Source organism: Mustela erminea, chromosome 21 (assembly GCF_009829155.1).
Source record: "Mustela erminea isolate mMusErm1 chromosome 21, mMusErm1.Pri, whole genome shotgun sequence".
NCBI lineage: Eukaryota > Metazoa > Chordata > Mammalia > Carnivora > Mustelidae > Mustela > Mustela erminea.
Window position 1 is genome coordinate 24,264,715 of NC_045634.1, and position 23,436 is coordinate 24,288,150.

The 23,436-nt window shown below is 41.3% G+C and overlaps 1 protein-coding gene across 2 annotated transcripts in view; it reads right to left on the reverse strand.

The window, feature by feature from the left end:
• FAM149A (family with sequence similarity 149 member A) overlaps positions 1-19,974 on the reverse strand; it is a 61,284-nt gene extending 41,310 nt beyond the window's left edge. The window contains exon 1 of one of the 2 annotated variants that reach the window (XR_004282268.1): positions 18,830-19,974. Coding sequence is in view for 1 of the 2 variants with exons in the window: in XM_032329147.1 (XP_032185038.1) it covers positions 18,830-19,488 (659 nt within the window). In the remaining variant the exon portion in view is untranslated. The remainder of the gene's footprint in view (positions 1-18,829) is intronic. The other variant, XM_032329147.1, reaches the window with a different exon arrangement.
• Between the last annotated feature and the right edge of the window lie 3,462 nt (positions 19,975-23,436).

A 23,436-nucleotide genomic window follows, 5' to 3' on the forward strand; every position in this document is an offset into this window, starting at 1 on the left:
AAGAATTCATCAGGGGCACCTGGGTGGCTCAGTGGGTTAAGCCTCTGCCTTCAGCTCAGGTCATGATCTCAGGGTCCTGGGATCGAGCCCCTCATCATCATCATCATCTGGCTCTCTGCTCAACAGGGAACCTGCTTCCCTCTCTGTCTCTGCCTGCTGCTCTGCCTACTTGTGATCTCTCTCTCTCTCTCTCTCTGTCAAATAAATAAATAAAATCTTAAAAAAAAATAGAATTCATCAGACTTTCAAAGTGAAAAAAACTACCTACATATGTTCTATGAAGAGCTTATTTTCCCCAATGCAGAATCAATGTAGTCAAAGTTTTCAAAAGAGTGTTTTTAATGTTTAATTTCACTCATTCTTTTAATTACTGGAGCAGAAAATGAAGACTTGGTAATAATTGCTAGATCAGTATTATAAGTTTCAGTTTCATTTGATGTCATTAAAATATTAAAATACAGTTGATCTTCATTATTTATGCATTTCATATTTGTGAATTCACCTACTTGCTAAAATTTATTTGTAATTCCAAAATTAATACTCAGGGTGTTTTCATGCTTATTCACAGACATGCGCAGAGCAGCAAAAAACCTGACTTGTCTGAATTGCATGTTCTCAGCTGAGGTGGAACAGAGCACCATTTCCCTTCTCAGTTTTGTTCTAACACTACGAAGTACCCTCTTTGTAGTCTGTTTCATGCCATGGTTTGTTTTGTTGTTGTTGTTATTGTTTTGCATTTTGTGTTTTTAGTTAGTGATTTTGCTGTAAAAATTAGTGGGATACAGCAAAAACAGTGCTTAAAGGGAAATTATAGCATTGAATGAATATATTAAAAAAGAAAATCTAAAATCAATCTCCTACCTTAGGACACCAGAAAAAGAAGAGCAAATGAAATACAAAGTAAGCAGAAGAAAAGAGATAATAAAAATTAGAGCAGAAATCAGAAAAACTGAAAACAGGAAACTTAATAGAGAAAACCAATGAAACCAAAAAATTTGAGAAGCTTAATAAAAATCAAAAAGCCTCTAGCCAGAAAGAGAGAGAGAGAAGGAGACAAATTACTGAAGTCAGAAATGAAGGAGGGACTATCACTACAAAGAACCAGGGACATTAGAAGTTTTTTTTTTTTTTTTTTAAAGATTTTATTTATTTATTTGAGAGAGACACAGTGAGAGAGAGCATGAGTGAGGAGAAGGTCAGAGAGTGAAGCAGACTCCCTGTGGAGCTGGGAGCCTGATGCGGGACTTGATCCCGGGACTCCGGGATCATGACCTGAGCCAAAGGCAGTTATCCAACCAACTGAGACACCCAGGTGTCCCTGGACATTAGAAGTTTAATAAAGGAGTATTCTGAACAAGTCAGTGCTCACAAATTTGATAATCTGGATGGGACACACCAATGCTGGGAAAACACAATCTGCCAAAACTCACACAAGAAGAAAGAGATCATTTGAATAGGCCACTTAAATCTATTAAAGAAATTAAATCAATTAAAAACTTTTCCAAAACAGAAAGCACCAGGCCTAAGTGGGCTCACTGGTAAATTCTACCAAACATGTAAGGAAGAAATTGTACCAATTCTCTAAATCTCTTTCAGAGGATAAAAGCAAAGGAAATACTTCCTAACTCATTCTATGTGGACCACATAATACCAAAACTAGACAGACATTACAAGAAAACTATAGACCAATATCTCCCATGAAGATAAATGCAAAAATCCTCCACAAATTATTAGTAAATTGAATCTACAATGTGTAAAAAGAATTATATACCACAGCCAAGTAAGAGTTATCCTAGGTATGCAAGACTTGTTTAACACACAAAAATCAATTAATGTAATCAATCATATCAACAGGCTAACCAAAGATCACATGATTATATCCATAGATTCATAAAATGAATTTGATAAAATCCAACACCTATTCACGAAACTCTCAGTAAAGTGGATGGAGTGGAATTTTTTCAACTTGATAAAGAGGATCTACAAAAAGCCTACAGCTAAACTCTTACTCAATTGTAAGAAACTAGAAGCTTTCCCACTAAGGTCAGGAATATGTCAGGATGTCCTCTCTCACCACTCACTTTCCAACATAGTGCTAGAAGTCTGACAAAGTTTAATAAGATACAAAAATGAAAGAAAAGATATATTGATTTGGAAGAAAGAAAACTATCTTTGTTCATGGATTATGTAATTGTTTTTGTAAAAAATCCAAAAGAACTGAAAAAAAAAAAAAAAAAAAAAACCAACCCCCAAAACCCCTCCTGGAACTAGTAAGTGGTTAGAGCAAAGTTGCAGGATCCAAGATTAAAATAAAAAAGTAAATTGCTTTCCTATATATCAGCAATGAACAAGTGAAAATTGAAATTATAAATAAGCTATTTACATTTGCAGACTCCCAAAATGAATTATTTAGATATACAACTAACAAAGTATGTACAAAATCTATATAAGGAAAACGACAGAAATCTGCTGAAAGAAATCAAGGGAGAACTAAATAGAGAAATAGTACATGTTTATGGATAGAAGGACTCAATATTGTCAAGGTATTAGTTCTATCAATCTCAGATTTAATGCAATCATAATAAAAATCCCAGCAAGTTATTTTGTGGGTATCAGCAAACTGATATCTAGAACTGATTCTAAAGTTTATATGGAGACACAGAAGGCCCAGAATAACCAACACAAGATTGAAGGAGAAAAAGTTAAGAAACTGATGCTACCTGATTTCAAGACTTACTATAAAGCTACCATAATCAAGGCTGGTATTGGTAAGAATACACAACAGATTAACAGAAGAGAGTAGGGAGCAGCACGGTGAGGGGAGCAACAGGAACTCTTTTATAGCTGGTGGGAAAGGAAAACGGTACATCCACTTTGGAAGACAGTTCAGCAGTTTCTTACAAAACTAAACCTACTCTTAAAAAAAAAAAAAGATTTTATTTATTTATTTGAGAGAGAGAATGAGAAGCAGGGAGGGGCCGAAGGAGAGGGAGAAAGAATCTGAAGCAGACGTTGCACTGAGCACAGGTCTTTGTTCATGCGCCGTAAGCAGGGTCAAGTATAGGCTGGCTCCATGTTACTAACTGCAAAGCCAGAAGCAGAGTAGGAGCCCAGTCCCAGGGGCACCTGGGTGGCTCAGTCAGTTAAGCATCTGCCTTCCCGTCAGGTCATGATCTCAAGGTCCTGGGATCCGCCCGGCATCAGCGGGAGGCTGCTTCTCCCTGTCCCTCTGCCTCTCCCCTCTCCCCTCACCGTACTGCTCTCGCTCTCTCTCTTTCACTCACTCTGCTGTCTCTCCCTCTCAAAGAAATAAATAAAATTAAAAAAAAAAAAGAGCCCCACACCAAGAGCTTTTTATACTTTACTGGATTCGTATTTAAAATACTATCTCAGGGGCGCCTGGGTGGCTCCGTGGTTAAGCCTCTGCCTTCGGCTGGGGTCATGATCTCAGGGTCCTCGGATCGAGCCCCGCATCAGGCTCTCCACTCAGCAGGGAGCCTGCTTCCTCCTCTCTCTCTATTTGCTCCTCTGACTACTTGTGATCTCTCCCTCTGTTAAATAAATAAAATCTTAAAAAAATAAAAATAAAATAAAATACTGGCTCATCTATGTTTTAATGGCATAGAAAATACGGAAATATGGAAATGTGAAAATATGGAAAAACCAAGGCCTTGACAATGCTGAGTGGAAAACAAATTCAGAAGAGTTAGTTTTTGAATATTAAGAACTTTGAGGAATTTATTTAGCCTATATTTTCCTTTTTATATTGGCAGAAGAGCAATTTATGGTTTTAAAAAAGCAGCTTGGTTAAACCTAAAAGATGTACTACAATAAGAATAAAATTAGAATGCTAATTGATGAGAAAGCATTGTATTATAGTTTAACTGACAACATTTTTCTTTTCTGTGGCATGTGAAATAATAACATGTCTTACAATCAAGAACATCATAAATTCCATGAAGTTCAGTAATTCTTGGTTTTGAAACAAGGTTTTTATCAACACAGATGGCTTAATTTACTGAAATGGATAATAGGTCTGTAAAGATTTGCCCTTCGTTAAAAAAAGCAGCATGAACTGGAAAATGATATTGTACCAACATAATTTGTCAAATAATTAATATTACCAAGTCTCTGCTGCAGAAATATTAAGTTTATCTGTTTCTAGGTCTATTTTTTTTTAAAGATTTATTTATTTATTTGAGAGTGGAGATGGGCGAAGGGCAAAGGGAGAGGGAGAGAGAGAGAACCTTTAGGAGGCTCCCTGCTGAGGTGAACCCCAACACAGGGCTCGACCTCAGGACCCTGAGACCACAACCTGAGCCGAAACGAAGTCTGGCCCTTGACTGCCTGAGCCACCCAGGCATCCCTGTGTTTTTAAGTCTGAATCTGAAACCCTTCAGGTTTTTGTCTTCCGACGCTTTACAGAGATGATAAAGCAAAACAGAAGCTAAACTCAACTCATAAATTCCAAAATTCCAAAGGGCCTCCTATCCAATAATGAATTGCAATTACAGGCCCTGGTGGCCTTACAAAGCTTTCTTGGGGTAAATTAAAGCTTTCCAGTTAGGGGTCTCTTTTGATTAACTGAACTTCTTCTTCTTCTTTTTTTTTTTTAAAGATTTTATTTATTTATTTGACAGAGAGAGAGATCACAAGTAGGCAGAGAGGCAGGCAGAGGGAGAGGAGGAAGCAGGCTCCCCGTTGAGCAGAGAGCCCGACTCGGGGCTCGATTCCAGGACCCTGGGATCATGACCTGAGCCGAAGGCAGAGGCTTTAACCCTGTGAGCCACCCAGGTGCCCCTGATTAACTGAACTTCTTAATTTTACTATCATTAATATGCCAATCTTTTCTTTCTGGTTAGCATTTTTTTGGTCCTATTTAATTGATCTTTGCCTACCCAAGACATAAAGATCATCTCCTATGCTTTCTTCTAGAAGTGTCATTGTGTTTCCTTTCACACTGAGATCTACAATTCACTTGAAATTGATTTTTTTTGTGTAAAATATGGCACAGATGATTAAGTTTCTTTTACTTCTTTAAGGATGTACAACTGATTTTGCACCATTTATTGGAAAGACCACCTTTCACCAATATTTGCAAAGCCCACTTTGTCACAATATACATTCATATACTTAGAAGACTGCATTTGACTTCTTTATTATGTTCCACTGGCCCATGTGTCTGTCTTTGCACCAGTAATATACTTTATGTATTAATGTGGCTTTATAACAAGTTTTGTGTCCTTTAAAGTAATTATTATATATTACTGTAAACAGTGTTGTATAATAATTGTTTTTCTGTATATTTTCTATCAATTGCTGTGAAAGGTATGTTAAAATATTTCATTATGATGTTAGATTTGCTTATTTTGTTCTGTAGTTGCTATAAATACATAGATATTTGTTCTCACAAATTCAAATTTTAGACTCCCGTTTTTTGGTGTAGAATACACTCTTCACTATCTACAAGGTTATTTCTGAGTTGTAAAATTTATTTCCATCCCATATTTGGTAATTCTTGAATTCCCCCATTTAATCTTTGCTGCCTGCCATGATCAGAAAGCAGGAGAACACTTTTTTCTTTCACTGGTAGAGAAAACTTAGCAGCAAATAGTAAGTGTTCCAGGTCTGTCAAAAAATAGACATATTTTATATATTTTTGAAATTACTGGTGCCTCTAAATTTAGAATTTTCATATCTTCTAATAAAGTGGCCCTTTCATATTTATAAAATGGCCTTTGTTACCTCCATTAAGGCTTCTTGTTTTAAAATTTACTTGGTCTGATATTATGAAAGCTACACCAGCTTTTTTTTAATAGCATTTATATTCAGTATTTCTGTATTCTTATATGTAAACTGTTTCTTTGGTAAACAATATAAGGTTGTTGCTTATAGTTAAATTCAGAGAGGATTACATTTGTTTCTTCTGGCAGACTGGGCTACGGGGCTCTAGCAATCCCAAATCAGGCTTAATCCAATCTTTAAGAAGATTTAAAACTGGGTTTCAGTCTCTTTGGTGCTGGTCCCTTTCCAGTTTACCCTAACTCATAGAGTTTTTGTTTTTGTCGTTGTTTATTGCCTAGCCTTCAGCTGTATCAAGTGGTGGGTGGTCTGACACAGTCTAGTCTGCTATTGCTGGAAGGAGAATTAAGGGAATTTTTGTAGAAAAATACCGTACAATGCGTGATATAAATCACCATTCATCTCCCAGGAGAATCTTCAGCAAAATAGACATTTTCCCCTAATGCTCTAATGAGGAAGAATTCACAGACGTTTTAGGGTAAAAACATGGTTGCATCCTGCTTCATGGTCAGCATAAGAGAGGTTTCCAATGGGGACAAGTTGGAAACCTTGTTTCCAACGGGTTTGGTTTGGAAACAGAGGTTTCCAACAGGGACCAGTATATGGATTAGAAGTGTATTTAGAGTACACACACTAAACACATACACACACACACACACGTGCACGCACATGCGCGCAAGATGCTAAAGTGTCAGCATTAAACCAATGAGCAACTGAAGTGCATTAAATAATAAAAATAAACATTCTAATCCTAAACCGAATTTAATATTGACCTTGAATTCACAAAAATCGTGAGCTCTGAAACACAACAGACCTATTTCCAGTAAGCAGAGCTCAACCCCTTGGCTATAATAAACTCAAAAACACATTTTCCTCATTGCAAGGAGGAAAATGTATTCTGTGCTAAGATGTTTCACGAAGAGTTCCTTTGTTTGCTTTTGTTTTGTTTTGTGTTTGATAACATTTAGCTGAGTCAGTCTTCAAGACAGAAAACTATTCTGAGTCCTCCCGCAGGGAACAATTTCTTCTCATCCATGTATCACCTCAAATCATGGTCCTTAACTTCCATCGTCATTGTGAGCTATGAACCACATATTTGAGACTAATTTTATCAACAATGTGCATTACAAAATAGAGTGCTTTTAAGACTATCATTTCATATTCCTGTTTATGGGGAGAATAAGGGGTTACATGAACAACTGTGCATGAAACCATGTCTCACACATAAAAATGTCATCCTCTAATGTGGAGGAAACGGTTTCAAGGTTGAGAGCCCCTCCTTGACAGGGACCCCCTATCTACTGTCCAGCTCTGTGACTTCTGAAGGGCACAGCTCCCAACATCTCTTTTAAATATTCATAAGAGACAACCATTTTCAGTATATTCATAAGCTATTGCTAAAAACATCCCTTGTTCCAATCTACCTGTCATAGCAGGATGGCTTTGGGAGTAAACATACTTCTTGTACTCATTAGCAGTGGTGTGCTGGTAAACCAGCTCTCTGATGTGAGGCGTTTGCAGATTTGCAGGGTGTGAATACTCTCTCCTTTGGCCAGCAATCAGCCACCACTGGGGTGCCACTCAGCGTGCAGCAGGAAAGAGATGAACATAATTGGCTCCTGCCAGCCATTTCAATCAACTCCAGCACACTGCTGTCTCATGGGGAAGGAAGGATTCTCAGAGAATCACACAAAGTGGTATTTTTGCCTCTGAAACAACTGTGCCACCACATTATTCGTAACTGACTCACAAGACAACTTGATCCCTGCAGAAGACCATTCCACTCTTCAGCAAGCCTCCTTGGTGGTTCTGAAGTGGAAAGCCAGGTCAAAATCACCAGAGAAGTGCTCATTTGTAAAGAGCAAGCTGAAGCCAGTTTTCTGGGAGTCTGGAGGGCTACATTAAGAGCCAGATTTTCTCATCAAGTCCAAAGTTAAACTCCACCACCAAGTGAAGACAAAGGAGTAGAAGCAGAAGGAAAAACCAGGACAGAGATCAGTGCTGGCCGCAGGACGACACCTGCAAGATTCAGTTGTATAGCCTCAAACTAGATAGTGTGTACGTGTGGGGAAGCATGTTAGGATAGGCTCAGTGTATGTTTAGAATTCAGCAACTGTCATTAATATTTCTTTTATATCTGAAACAGGATCCCACGGTTTTCTTCAATGGAATTTCAATGTGCTTCATAAAAAGAAATTTCATTGTAAGGAATTGAAGTGAATGATTAACTTAAAAATTGTCACTCCAGTGGATCTTTAAAATAAATACCTCATTATTTGATTTTTTTAGGTACTCAAAATTATATCATTGTGTTGGAAATCAATAAGCAAGATCCAACATGTTAAATTGTTATGTGAAAGAAAAAAAATTCATTAGATAAACATGAATATAAGTGCCCGGCAAGGATTACAGTGGTCAATATTTAATTATAAGCTTTCTTCTAAACCCTTAAGTGAAACACCTAATTAAGAAAATGCTAATGTGAAGGTATACCCTTTCCCCTAGCAAGGGCCTGGTATCTAATTGCTGCTTCTCCATTTTTACTCGTAAGACAATGCTTGCCAATTATCTGCCTTACTAGTATGAATAAAATATTTGATTTGCTATTAAATATATATGAAATAATTTATAAGAACAATATATATAATAAAAGAGAAGATAGTTGATAAAACTAATGTTTCATTTGAAAGAAGTCATGGCTTTGAGATAAAAGTTATTTTTTTATCTGCACTTCAAAATGGGCAAAACTAAGCCTTAAATTTTGTCCCCTTACCAGTATTACTAGAAGTATTATTCTAAGAAAGATAGTTTTAGATTGCTTATTAACATAATTCTTATTTTTCAGATTTATTTTTGGAAAGGGTAAAATTTCTTAGCGTCCATTTGTTCCAGGGAAAATATTACCAAATACATAGAAATAGATTTTTATCCTCCTTACCGTCTTCGACAACTCATTAAAAAACACTTGGCTATGACTGCCTGGATATAAATGTCACATTTTCCACCCACTAGCCATGGGCAAGTAAATAATTTCTGTTCCTTTCTGAGCCTCAATTTCTTTGTCCGTAAAGTGGAAATAAAATTCCTACCTTGTATGTTTGTTTTGGGGATTCATGATAACGTCTAAAAAACATGCATGCAGCACTTGGTACCTAGTAGACTTGGAAATACCAGCTGTTGTTTCCAATGCTAAAAATCTTGGCTTTCCAGAATAACATGTATTTGAGGAATGCTCACATAGATCAACAGGCTCATAAAAATGTTAAAACTAGTGGGTAAAGCAAAAGTCTGACTGAGGTAGACTTTTTCTAGAGACTATATCACCTGCTTCTTTAAAATATGTTTTATATATAAAATTAAAGTTCCCTAGGATTTATCCTTATGCATTAATTTAGCAATGAAATTACCGGATTTTAAGGGGAAGGGGCTTACTTTCTTCCATGGAGACATTTAATTCAACTAGATTTTAATGAATCTTGGATGTACATAATGGCTTCCAAGACGTCACAGATGAATGGAAGAAATTTGAATTAAATGTTTCATTTGAAAAGAAGTCCTCATTTTAACCTTCTAGTTATCTAGTGACACTCTCTGAAATTTAATTATTAGCATTAAAAACCTAATGTAATTTGTGATCTTCCAAGTTGGGGTTTGTTTTCATCTTTATTACAATAAAGATGACATTACAATAAATTTGAGATGACAATGTTCCTGAGAAGAATATACTTGTCTATGTGCATCTGAAAAGAACATTTTATTTAGTTCTTCATTTTACTTAATTTATTTAGTCTTAATAATCTGTTTATTAAATAAAATTAGGGAAATGTTCGGCTTGACTGTTTTTCTTGTCATTGCCAAAGACCATTTCACTTTTTTTTCAAGTTCACATTTGGACATTTGCTCATTTCAAAAGCTTTATTTAATTTCTTTGCTTTATGAAACATGCGGTCTTTGTTGACTATTTCTACCTCTCAAGAATAAAACGTCATTTAAAAAGTTTTTTTCGATACATACTTAATGAATAATATTTATTCATTTATTTAGTGGATAGTACAAAGTATTTTGAGTCATGTCCTATTTAATATGTATATGTAAAATACCTAGTAGTCCTAGGACCAAAGAACATTCAGATAGTTTTTTGTAATAAAGCAAAATGTTTGCCTACAGATTGTAAAATTATATTCAAGAAGTGAGTGGTTCAGCTGTTGTTGAATTAAACAAATATCCATACTACTCTGGTGAATGGAAAAGTGTTCTCCTGTGAAGTATTTTTAAATTTATTTCAATTGATTTTTTTCCCTAGTGTTTTCATGTTCCTTTGTCCCCTCTCATACTGCATAATCCAAAACTTTTTTGCTTATTGCTTCGGAAAACAAATGCAGCAGGGTTCCCCCTCTTTGATTTTTATGTGTGTGTGTGTGTGTGTGTGTGCTTATTAAAGCCTGAACTTACAAGATTTGTATGGACTTCTTTTTTTTTTTTTTAAGATTTTATTTATTTATTTGACAGATAGAGATCACAAGTAGGCAGACAGGCAGGCAGAGAGAGAGGAGAAAGCAGGCTCCCTGCTGAGCAGAGAGCCCGATGTGGGTCTCGATCCCAGGACCCTGGGCTCATGACCTGAGCCAAAGGCAGAGGCTTAACCCACTGAGCCCCTGGTATGGACTTTTGGTATGGACTTTTAACCTAATAAAAGATTTAGGGAAAAACATACATTGGGGAGGTTCTTCCTAACACTCCGAAGAGAAACAGATTCCCTAGAATGGGAAGATTCTGTGAGTCAGATCTTCTGTCTCAGAGAAGGGAACCTTAGGGAGATTAGGAAATGAGGATGTGGACTTGAGTGGCCAACACAAAGCAAAATAAGCCATCAGAAACACTGTGCCCTAGAGAAGGCACAAAGCCAGGAGGTAGATTTGAAATCTAGCCAGCCCTTGATTTGGTGCTTGATTTGCACCGCAGTGCAGTAATGCGCCCAGTGGAGGAAGGAACGTCTTTTCTCATTCCCATGAACTGGTAGGTCCTTGAATCAGGCATTCAGCACCAGGAGTTCCTAGAGGTGTTCTCGAGGATCTAGATAGGGTAAGGGATCAGAGGGGACCTGTGCCCTGATCCTTCAGGAGAGCTGGTGTGAGGATCCTGGAGAAAAGAAAGACTATGTGGTGTGGACTGTCATCTTCCTGGAAGTCCTATAATGGAGAATGCTGGTATGAGAGCAACAGGCTGACCCCTGGGGCTCTCATGAGTACCACAGAAATAAGGGACAGAGCCCTAACTTGAAGAGGCTTGGTGAATATGTGCACGGAACCTGGGTAATACAGATGGATAAAATGAGACTGTGGACATTTCAGTGGGTTCAGCAAGAATAGAGGTCATCAGCAAACAAGTAGGCTCCTTCCCTGCCACTGAATATCCTGGTCCCATATTAGCACACCCCCCACCACCCACAGCTCAAGCCTAAGACAAAGATGAAGGAAATCCCACACAACTGAGTTTTAGTTTCTACCACTTTGGAAGAACCTCAAATGGAAATTAAATGTGAGTCTCAAATGGAAATTCAATTTATAATGCGGGAAAATAGCCTCAGGGGGCACAAGATCAGTGTCCTCACTGTGACACGCTTCCTCTCTATGGGATTCAGAAAAGATTAATACATTATGATCATCTCTTTCATCCCAAGCAAAGGACTGTTCCCAAAGAGGACAGATGGGCAACAAGAGAAGAAAGCATATTGTGTTTGCAAATTTCCTGTCAAAAGTTGCTTTTTTTCCGGAAAGTATCTGTGTTTGCAAGTTATGCTTTATGAGACAAATTGCCATCAAGGGCTGTAAATGAGTTATGAGAGTCATGGTGGACATAGCCTTTGGATTAAAACTTCAAAAAACAAAAAAACAAGAGTATGAGAAAACCTTCTTACTGAGCAGTCCACTCTTGCCTACAGGTTGTACCCTGGGGACCCAGCTCCCAAATGTATTGTGAACAGAGCATGTCTGCAGGTCTAGATCATTTGAGCAACAGAAAGAATCTCATCTTTAACCAGAGGCCGCTCTGAATGTTGCTTAGCCCTGTATTTTAGGGAGAGTAAAAAGGCAGTAGAATCACTTGGCTGGTCTTTTCTCTCTTGGTGTCCTGAAATATTTTGCCCCTTGTGGTCTAAAGGTATCTAAGTCAAGTCTGCCTCAGTGCTTCTCAAACTATTGTGCAGTGTCAGACTATTTAAAAAATATTTTTCCAGTTCTTTGTGGATAAATATTGTCAAAGCATAATAAAAATCAATTAGCTAGAAAATGAATGGGGAAAATAAAGATGCACCAAATAGAAATGTTTTGTTATCAGCCAATAGCCATAAAGTTACTCTGTCAATTGCTATAGAAGTTTCTAAATACTTACTCTTATTCCCTGTATTTATCTTTTTTTTTTTTTAAGATTTTTTATTTATTTGACAGACAGAGATCACAGGTAGGCAGAGAGAGAGAGAGAGGAAGGGAAGCAGGCTACCCGCTGAGCAGAGAGCCCAATGGGGGGCTCGATCCCAGGACCCTGGGATCATGACCTGAGCCGAAGGCAGAGGCTTTAACCCATTGAGCCACCCAGGGACCCCGACCTTGTACTTATCTTGTCATGGATTGGGAACAGGTGACCGACGGGACACATATTGAGAAATGCTAGTCTAGCACAGAGAAGAAACACCTCTAATTTTAGAAGACCTTTAAACACCCAGCAACAACAAAAAAGAACACTTTACCTTGCAGAGGCTGTAAGGCGCTGTTACACTGTAATATGTAACTGCTGTACATATTCTCCATCAACTGCATATGGAAAGCTGCCATATTTATATTCCCAGTCCTTAATCTTTCTCCCAAGTTCCACTCACGAATGTCCGGCTCTCTGCCTGACACCTTTTCAGTTGTTTTCCTAAGATTTCAACTCGATGTGCATCCCAAAGTGAATTCCTCATCTACCCCATGAGCCCACTTCTGCGTTCCCACTTTATTAATGGCATTTTCCTCGCAGCCGTGTAAAATGATCTTCATCTCTCCTTGCTTCCTTCAAGGCGTTGCCATTCTAGTGATGTTGGTCATCCCAGTATCTTTATTTTTATCATCTGCATCCCAGGCCCTCATACCACTCAAGGCTTTTACTGCCGGAGCCTCCTACTATTTCTGGGCTTACACTCTCCTGTGCATTAGCTTAATCCTTCTAGAGCTCAGTCCAGTTTATGACACTTCTCTGTCTGAAAACATTTAGTGGCCTCTCCAGTGTTTACTAAACAGAGTCTGGTGTCCAAGTCTCTCCCCGGGTTTTCTCCTAATGGCTTTTCACAAACACTGTGCTCCTAACAAATTGAACTCCTTATGTGACATAGAGTTTTGTGCCCCCATGATTTGCTCACACAGTTTTAGTCTCCTGAAATGTCCTTCCAAATCCCAAGCTTCTATGTGCCCCAACTTATCCCATTCTTTAGGACTCAAATTCCCTTCCCATTATCTACAGGCACCTTCTCCCCTAACTATGGGCTCATGGGCTCCGAGTGGGCTCATGGGCTCATCTTATTTTTCTTACTCTTTGAGTAAGATTTATTTCTAGTTGTGCTCCAATCATTCAGAAGGTTGAGCTCTGTATGGGTCTTAAATGGAAGAGATATTTTATACATACATGTTAACAGCTATGTTTTGAAAAATCATATGTTAATCTTTACTGAAGATCATAGCAATAAACTGTATTTTATACAAGGAATGCTGATGGTGGGTGATAAATAAATAGATACTAAATGATAATTATGAGCCAAAGGTATAATTAGCTGCTTATTGAGTGCTTATGTCCCCAACACCAATGGGAGATGTTTGCATATATTATCACTTTTAATGCTTACAGTATCTCTTTGACTCAGTATTATTATTAACGCCCATTTTAGGGATGAAAAGGCAAGGCTTAAAGACAAGGAAGGTGAATACTTAACTACTATTCTATTCTTGGTATTCTCAGAAAAATTATCAAGTGGGATTTGATCGAAGTCAATCAGACTTCAAACCCATGCTCTAAAAACTATCCTAATATAAATTGACTAGTATGATTTCAGAACTATCAAGATTTTATATCCACATTATGGGATTGGTTTTATGTACTTGGCACTTATCAAGTGTTATACATCTTAGCTACTATATTAGAAAAAAATATGAAAAGGTGTTCTTTAAATACATAGCAGAACATATAGTTATAGGTTCAAATATGATTTTTGAGATTTTAAAATATAACAAAGCAAAGAAGATAATTTAAAGTATAAAAAACGACTGCAGAAGACAGTAAAAATAAAATTGTTTTCTTGGGTTGAAGCAAGTGCTAGACAATTAAGCAAATATGTGCACAACTAACTCAAGCTATTAGTATTTTTAATAAAGGTAATGGTCATAAGAGTGTAATAGAAAATAATAGTCATATGATAATAGTCTACGGAGCTCACTGTTCATCCCTGTGGAAATGCAAAGTCCCAGCAGAAAACATTACTAACTTTGGGGAAACTCTAAGACAACGAAACAGAAAGATCCAAGACAGCAATTATTCTTAAGGAAGGACATTTAAATCGCCTCTAGGTTTTTAGGCAATTACCCATGAAAGTTAATAAAATTGTTTTTTATTTTACATTTATTGTTTTATTTTTAAATTTTATATTTATTGTTTTATTTATTGCATACGTTGTCTTCAGTGGCACAGGACAAAGAGTTTATAGTCCAAATAAGACTTAATATGTGAACATGAATCATAGGGCTGGCCAGTAGGAATGGCCAAGAGCCGTACAGAAGGTGGGCCGGAAACAATTCATGATGTTACAATTATTCTGCAGGGTCTATAAAAATTAAAAATTAAAAGTCTGATCCCAGGGTGGCAAAAACATTCCTTCTAGGTACGATACCACAATCAGTGGTCGTACTAATGAAGGTAACCTTTATCTTCTGTCAGTTGTGATGAAAGATTCAAGTACTCTAATTTGTTCTCCCAAGTAATGGAACTAAAAGATGCCATTGATAAGAGTCAGATGATAACTGTCAATGAATTCTTTTTTTCTGTCAACCTTTCCTTCACCTGGAATGCATCCTTTCAGGAAACATGCTCTCAACTTTCATTTCTGTGCCAGGAAGCAGATGGTAATCATGGCTCACATTTTTAAAGCCTTTCTCCATGCATTAGTCACTTAAGATACTATTGCAATTAATCTGGGGAACATCCCTATGAGGCAAGTACTATTCTCAGCTATATTACCAAGGAGGAGATCCTACAGTTTGGAGCACAGAGTACCGGGTCCAGAATTACACAGCTGGCAAATGGTTTGAGATTGGAATCCCAGTCTTCCGACTCCTGGGTGCCTGGGCGTCACTCCCACCGGGGCTGCTTCAAGAATGGATGAACTAAGAGATAAGCCCCTGCATCTGTGTTATCGCCAGCCAAGTTAACCAGCCCTGCTGGCGATTACTGCAATACTTCCCACACTAACATGACTCTGACAATGGCACTCAACAACTGGAAAATAAAAACAAAAACAAGGGCGCCTGGGTGGCTCAGTGGGTTAAGCCGCTGCCTTCGGCTCAGGTCATGATCTCAGGGTCCTGGGATTGAGGCCCGCATCGGGCTCTCTGCTCAGCAGGGAGCCTGCTTCCCTCTCTCTCTCTCTGCCTGCCTCTCTGTCTACTTGTGATCTCTCTCTGTCAAATAAATAAATAAAATCTTTAAAAAAACAAAAAAACAAAAAAAAACAATGATAATGATATGTCAGCAGCAATAACTTATGAAAGATAGAAATCCTTTCTGACGATGGGAAGTTCACAATCTACCAATATTCATATATTCAATATTCATATACAGCTGTTATCTGTATAGCTGCCTCCCTATATATATATTGCTACTGTTAGCAATTCTTACATGTCCAGAACAAACAGAGTAAGACCTTTCACAAGGTGGTTACTGCGTAGTTCAGAAGCGGAAAAAGGCAGTGTGATGTGTGGGTGAGACTGAATGAGTGTGAATGAGGTACAAGGTGTAAAGGAAAGGCAGAGGGCCTTGGGAAGTGAGGGTGAAGACAAAAAGTGTGGGATCACGTATGTGGGAGTGCGAGAGGGCGAGGAGAGGAAGGAAACTCGGTATCCTCTACCTCTGCTTCAGATGTGGCAGCCAGTGTGCCCCATGGAATGCCAAGGGCAAGCCTTTCTTCTGGCATTCATTTATTGACTCCACGGTTCAGAGATCAAAATTCATGCTGCTAGACAGCAGTGTAGTAAAAAAAAGAAAGAAAGAAAGAAAGAAAAAAGTCCCAGAATCGAAAGTTTGCATACCTTCCCACTCCAATTAATTCCACTATTTTTAGTTTTAATAGAACAGTACAGAATCAGAATGTACAACACATGAGTTTTCTTCAAAGAAATAGAAACTGTGAATGAGGATTTTGCTTTATAAGTGAGTGTCATGGTCTTGCCATTGGGTTCGTGTTTCCCAAAGATTTATTTCCAGTTGTTTCCAAGTCTCCATACTCTTTCTACCTACTGCTTTTTTTTTTTTTTTTCCCTACTCCTGCATTAACCACCTCCACTGACTCACGTCCCTGGGGTTTAGAAAACCAAATACTCTATTTTAATATCTCTAATTAACTCTGTTTTAATCAAGCAGGCTAGTAATTCCTGGCAGCTATCTATAAAATAGCAGGTGAAGTTGTGTTAGTACAACGTAAATCCATTATTGAATGATGAATGTTTATTCAATGTTATCGTCAATCTAGAAATCCAGGAGGGGAAAAAGTATCCTTTAAGGAGCAAAAGGTCTGTATGTAATAAAGGAAAAGGCAGCTTAAAACGTTCCTCCTTTCTCCTTGTCCCTTGGGAAACTTTATAAATGAAAAAGGAATGAGGCGTGAAGGGAGGGGATATGAGGATTTGTGTATCTACAAAAGAAAAATGGTGCACTCCGAGGGCTGTCCAATGTCCCAGGAGAGTGTGAACACACCTACCGAGAAAGATTATGCACATATCTATGCATATTATTTCTCATAGCAGTTATCTAAAATTCAATGCCTGTACTTTCAGTAAAAGTGGATACATTTACTCATGCAGAAGTCACTTCTGTATATAAGGCCAAATAGTGTCATTCAAAATGTGCCTATTAAAAAGTTTTGGACAATAGAAACAGACTAAGATGCTTGAAAATTGAAACCAGCATCAGTTCTCTCCCAGGCCACGGTGAATGTCTGGGTGTCTGTTTGTATAAAGCACTAAGCCTAGAGTTTAAAGTCAGGGTGTTGAACTGTTTGCTCATAAAACATTAACTGCGCAAGTGTTCAGGGCCAATAGCCAATAACAAAGGCCTAATTTCTCAGGATAGGTATTCTAACCACTTATCCAAATGCAATTGATTTTCCTTCGAGAAAAATCAGTTGATTAATGTATGTCTCACTATGTTGTTTTAAATAAAAAGAAACAACCTAATGTCATTTGTTTACCTTTGCCGAGAGGTGAATGTCAAGCAGTATTGTGAAAACGCATTTATTTAAATTGTGAAAGGGTTAGAATCCATTTTTTTAAAAGATTTTTTATTTATTCATTTGACACAGAGAGATCACAAGTAGGCAGAGAGGCAGGCAGAGAGAGAGAGAGAGGAGGAAGCAGGCTCCCCGCGGAGCCGAGAACCCGATGCGGGACTCGATCCCAGGACCCTGAGATCATGACCTGAGCCGAAGGCAGGGGCTTAACCCACTGAGCCACCCAGGCACCCCATGGGTTAGAATCCATTTTAATGCAAAAGTTCTCCAGTACCTTTGGGGGATGGGGCTGGCAGAGGGGAGGAAGTGGTAGGGAAGAGCTTCAGGGCCAGCAGGACGGTCCTTCCTTAGACAGATTCTAAAGTAGAAATTTCCATCTGTCAATGGGCCCCTCTGGTCCACTTTTGACCATTTCACTATTCTTTTGCAGGATTCGGAAGGCTGAACATTTCTCTACCCACCTAAGGTTAGCTGTATGTTCTGCTCATTAAAAAAAATAAAATCGGGGCGCCTGGGTGGCTCGGGGAGTTAAAGCCTCTGCTTTCGGCTCAGGTCATGATCCCAGGGTCCTGGGATCGAGGCCGCATCGGGCTCTCAGTTCAGCAGGGAGCCTGCTTCCCACACCCCCACCTTCGCCCCTCTGCCTGCCTCTCTGCCTTATTGTGATCTCTGTCAAATAAATAAATAAAATCTTTTAAAAAAAATAAAATTCACCTTAATTCTAAACTGTATGTTTTTAGATGAATGTTTTCATCACTGCTGTCGATGGTGAGAGGGTCGTGTGTGTGTGTGTGTGTGTGTGTGTGTGTGTGTGTTGAGGACAGGGTTCCCCAGTCCCCAGTGAAATGTTCCCGTGAAGTCAGTCAGCGTTTCCGTAGGACCTCAGCGCACTATGACAATAACTCAGAAGCTCTAGGGTGTACGATCACAAGTGTCCTGAGCCTTACAAATCCCACGTGTGTCAGACGATGGTGTACATATGTAAGTTAATGAGATGTCACACAAAGAAAACCCATCCCATTTGGGATAAGGGTTGTGGCCGATCTTTGGAAAGCAGGGAAGCACCGTGTGTCTCACCGCGTCTCAAAATCGTAGCTGCCAACGAGTGTGCTGGGTGCGGCTGCACATCGAGCATATTCTGCACAAGAGAAAGGGACCGGAGGAGGCCTCCTCTCCAAGTCCCTAAGGAAAGCAGGGTCTCACACGATCTGAACGAACGCTTCTGTTTGAAGAGAAGCCAAATTCCGTCCTTTCCTTCAAGCCCTGCTTGGCCTCCCTCTCTGCCGAGAAGCAGCAAAGTTGAGCAAAGGCACGTCGCCCCGTGTTTCCGAAAGGCGCAGGGAGGCGAGCGATAAGGACTCGGGGGAAGTGCAAGGGGGGTGCCCCGTACCGCAGTGGAAGTGACAGCCAATAGCGCGGTTCTCTCCGCTGCGCGCGGCGAGGTGGCTGTGCCGGGGGAGCGGAGGCGTCCCAACCCCGACCGACAGGGACCCGGCTGCTACTCACGCTTCTCCGCCGCCCTCGGAGTCGCTGTCCGAGGCCCACTCCTCGCCGATGTCCGGCAGGGTGAAGAACAGAGTCTTGGGGCCGGGCCCGGGCGGCATCCAGGCGCCGGGCTCTCGCTCGCCGGGGCCAGGCTGGCGGGCGTTCCGTGGGCTCGCGGCGGCACTGCGGCTGCCCGCGGCGCCCGGGATCGACGGCAGCGCCGCGCAGACCCCGCCCGCGCCCGCGGACGGCCGCGCCGAGGCCACGGCGTGCGCGGGGGGACCCGCCGCGCCGCAGCCGCTGCTGCCGGGGGCCGGGGGCAAGGGCTGCGCTCTGGCGGCGCCCGGGCTGCTGGGCACCGAGAGGGTCGTCCCTGCCGCCTCCGCCGCGCGGCTCGCGCCCGAGACCCTGGGGTGAGAGGCGGCGAGCGCGGGCTGGAGCGAGGCGGGCGGCCCCCTGGAGGCGGAGGGGGAGTCGGGCGCCCGCGCGGGGAAGGGGAAGGGGGTCAGGGTCGCGGCCATGCTAGGCGAGGCCCCCGCGCTGGAGCCCGCCCGCCGTGCGCTGGCCGCGGCTCCCGAGGGGCTGGAGGCGGCGGCCGGCGAGGGGACCGCGGGGGGCGCCGTCGGGGTCTTGAAGATTTTGGCAAACAGAGACCCCAGGTCCAACACAGCGACCTTCATGTCCCAGCCTTGGAGATGCTGTCCCCGCTGCTGCCTGGATCTCCAGACCACAGGAAGCCGGGCTGCCGGGCTCCATCCACCGCCGCCCGCAGGGGTCGGATCCGGGCTGTCCCGGGCTGGGGCGCGCGGCCTGCGGTCCGCGTCCCACGCCGAGCCTAGGGGGCCTCTGGCGCTCTCTCCCAGCCGACGAGCCTCTCCCGGCGCTCAGCCCCACTCGGCTTTCGACTGACCTTCCCCGACAGCCTGGTCCGCCCGCGGAGTGCTGAGACTGCGGGCGGCGGCCACCCTCTGTGGGGAGCAGCCCCTTCTCTGCCTAGTGCGTCGAGACCCCCCGAGGGCCAAAGGTCTGGGAGCCGATGGAGGCGACGTGCCGCAGCCGCCCAGCGCCCCCGCGGGCTGGAGGTTGATCTGGGCCTCCGCCCGCCAGAGATACCCCAACGGGCCCCCGGGACCGCGCAGGCGGTTGCTAAGCTAAACAAAAACCCTGCTTAGCTCATTGCTAATTGGGCCCCAGACTGCAGCCTGGGGCTGCGTCCACAAGGCTCTCACTCGCTCCTGTCCTTGATTCGTGCCTTAAAGGAACACAGCAATTTCTCCATCACCCTGAGGAAGATAAACCTGGCTCCAAAAGATCTTGTCGAAAGATTTGGCAAGACCAAATGCGCTAGGGTCAGGAGGATGGCCAGATCTCTGATAGGAGGGAAGGTGCGTGCAAACGTGTTTTCAGGTGAGTGGGCTTGAAACAGCAGTGCCCACTCCTGCCCCCTCAGGGCCAAGTTCAAAGTGTGTCACTGAAGATGGCCTAGGGGAATAACAGCAGGGTGCCTCACCCATGAACTCGGGAAGAAGATCGGGGCTCTAATAGTAAAACCCATATACAATGCATGTGTTCTAAACACCTATTGGAGTGAACCAAGAGATTTTATAACTAAAATGTCTGAGAACTCGAACTGTAATCAGACTGACCGGATACAAACTCAAAGGCAGATATGAAAGTTAAGAGTTCTTTAATAAGTGGACTAAATTGCATTTTGCTAAATCTGAAGAAATGTGTGCAAGGTGAAGTTATGAGTGTAAATATATCTGCAAGGGGATGGCGTCAGTTTTGAACAAGATTTAAAAACAAGATATTGACAGGGTTTGTCCATTAATTAATGTTTAGTAGAGAGTTTCTGTTTTGAACTCAGGAGGTTTATTTTCTGATTTGAGGTGAGGAAAGGAGATGAATAAGGCTGGTAGTGAATAAATTAACTGATAGTCACTACTATATATATTAGTCTTTTGCAAGTTATCAAACTGGATTCTGCGCCATGGGACATTTCTATAATAATGTCAAGCTTTTCATTGGCTTGAAGACAGCCAGCCTATCATGAGCCCTTTTCTGCGCCCAACTACCATGATCAAACAGGCACGGGGCACTTTTCTACTTCACAATTGTGTTAAGCATGAGGATGTAAGAAAGGAGACGTTCTCTTCACACAATGCGGAATAATCAGCTTAATATCACAGGCTAAGTGTCAGGTGAGTGCCCCAGAAAGTAAGACAGGCACCGCCGTCAGCATTAGCTTGAGGCAGGAAGAGCACATGTGTGCTTAAGAGAAGTAAGAGACAAGACAGAGAAGGGTCAGATTATAAAAGGCCTTGCATGTTGGGAAAGGGGAGAGCATATAAAGCACTGCAGTGCTTTATTGCAGCATATAAAGCACCAGCACGCCGTGAAGAATCAAAATGAGGCAAAGGGGGGAAAAGTAACTAGACACTAGAGGTCAAGGTCTCAGGGTCAAATCAGACAAGTGGCACTAACTCTGTCCTCACGCAAGGAAACAGCAGCATTGTTTGGGATCATCAACCTTCTCCTGTTCTCATTGTTTCTCTTTTGTAGCAACTCACCAGGTGGCCTCAGCAGTGTATCAGGAGCATTAGAACATTGAACTGTTTCTGTTTTCATACAGTACTCATTCAAGATTTAAACTGTTTCCTAAAGGTTTTCTGTTTATTTCATAAGGATCTTGATTCTGGTTCATAGAACAATTAAATCCTCGAGATAAGTAGAGGTCATTTCTAGAGTATGCACTTTCAGTGTCTAAGCTGCTAATCATCTGATTGAGTCTGAACATATGCACTGTAACTTGAAGGACAGACAGCAAAGGAGATCCACTACTGAGTGAATCCTGGTTCAAGTCACCCAGTTCCTGGGAAGCAGTACGAGTTTGCTGCCACATGTCAGAGTTCCTGATTTTTCAGACTCGAAAATCTGATCAGCCCAAGACCTTCAGAGCTGACCGGCCTCTTAGGATGGAGTTCCACTAACCTGACTCAAAAAATACTGGTGTATAAGCCCAAGTTCAAATGTGGTAACTAATAATTACACAACCACAGAGCTGTCTTCTGCCCTTTTCCTATGAGAAGAATTCCTGTTAAGACTAAATTCATTGGGAGATTGTTAAGTGAGCAGAGAATCAAATCAAGGGGAGTAAGTCATATATATATATATAGATATGTATGTGAATGACATATATATGTCATATATATGTTTTATAACAAAGGGACAGTAACCATATAGCCAACACCCTCTTCCCTCTTAGAAGAGCTACCTTACTTTAGATATTTCTGTGCTTACATTGCTAGCCACTTCCTTTCTATGCACAGGTTTTTCTTGAAGTATATAGATACTGTTAATAAGACTACAGAAAAGGGGCGCCTGGGTGGCTCAGTGGATTAAAGCTTCTGCCTTCGGCTCAGGTCATGATCCCAGGGTCCTGAGATTGAGCCCCACATTGGGCTCTCTGCTCAGCAGGGAGCCTGCCTCTCTGCCTACTTGTGATCTCTGTCTGTCAAATAAATAAATAAAATCTTAAAAAAAAGGAGAAGACTACAGAAAACCTCCTATTCTTCCAGAACCTGCCTTGAAAGTATTCTACCTCTAAGTTGTGTCTACAGATATTCTATCTGTTTTGCCTGAATCATATCCCCCCAAAAGATATGCTGAAGTCCTAACTCTCAGTCGGAAACTCCCTAACTCTCTGTGTGAAAGTGGCCTTATTTGGAAACGGGGTCTTTACAGATGTAATCAAATTAAGACAGGGTCATTAGGATGGGTCCCAATTCAATATGGCTGCCATGCACTTAAGAAGAGAGAAACCTGAAACACAGAGGGTGAACACCAGGTATTGACAGAGGCAGAGTCTGGAGTGAGGCATCTGCCAGCCAAGGACTGTCAGGGTTGACAGCCATCACCAGAAGCTAGAAAGAGGCAAGGAAGTTTCTTCCCTGTAGGTCTCAGAAAGGGCATGGCTCTATCAGCACCTAATACTGACTTACAGTTCCCAGAACAATGACAGAATTGATTTCTGCTGTTTCGAGCCACCCAGTCTGTGGCACTTCGTTATGGCAGCCCGAGGAAACAAATGCACTATTTGGGTATATACTTATTGGGGTACTTCATGATCATAGTGTCTGGGTGGTATGTTTACAAAGATCTTCAACGGGGTATTTGCTCTATAAAGCTGGTTACAAATGAAAATCTTCATTGTCTCAAATCTACACAGAGAATGGCGGGAATCACAGAAAGGATGGGCGTGGGGGGAGTGGAAGAGCAGTATCACTGTCCGTGAAAGCAGTGGATAAAACATTCTGGCCACCCCGCCTCATGAGGAAGGCAGAGCAAATGCAGGATTGATCCTTTTGTCTGAAAGTCCTTTCAAAATGGCCTGTAATTGCAAACATGGTAAACAATTCTTAGCAAGATGCTAGGTCTTTAACTCCCATTGTACATCCGTCAACAGTCTTTCAGGCAGATGTTAGATGCTACCACGCTTCTCTGTTAATTACCGTTCTCAAAGCATGAGCCCCAGGTGCTGTACCATAAAGATCTAGCTCAGGTGTAGTCGTGAGAGTGAATGCAGTAAACCATCACTTCTAACTGTGGCAGTGTTGCTTTTTAAAAAG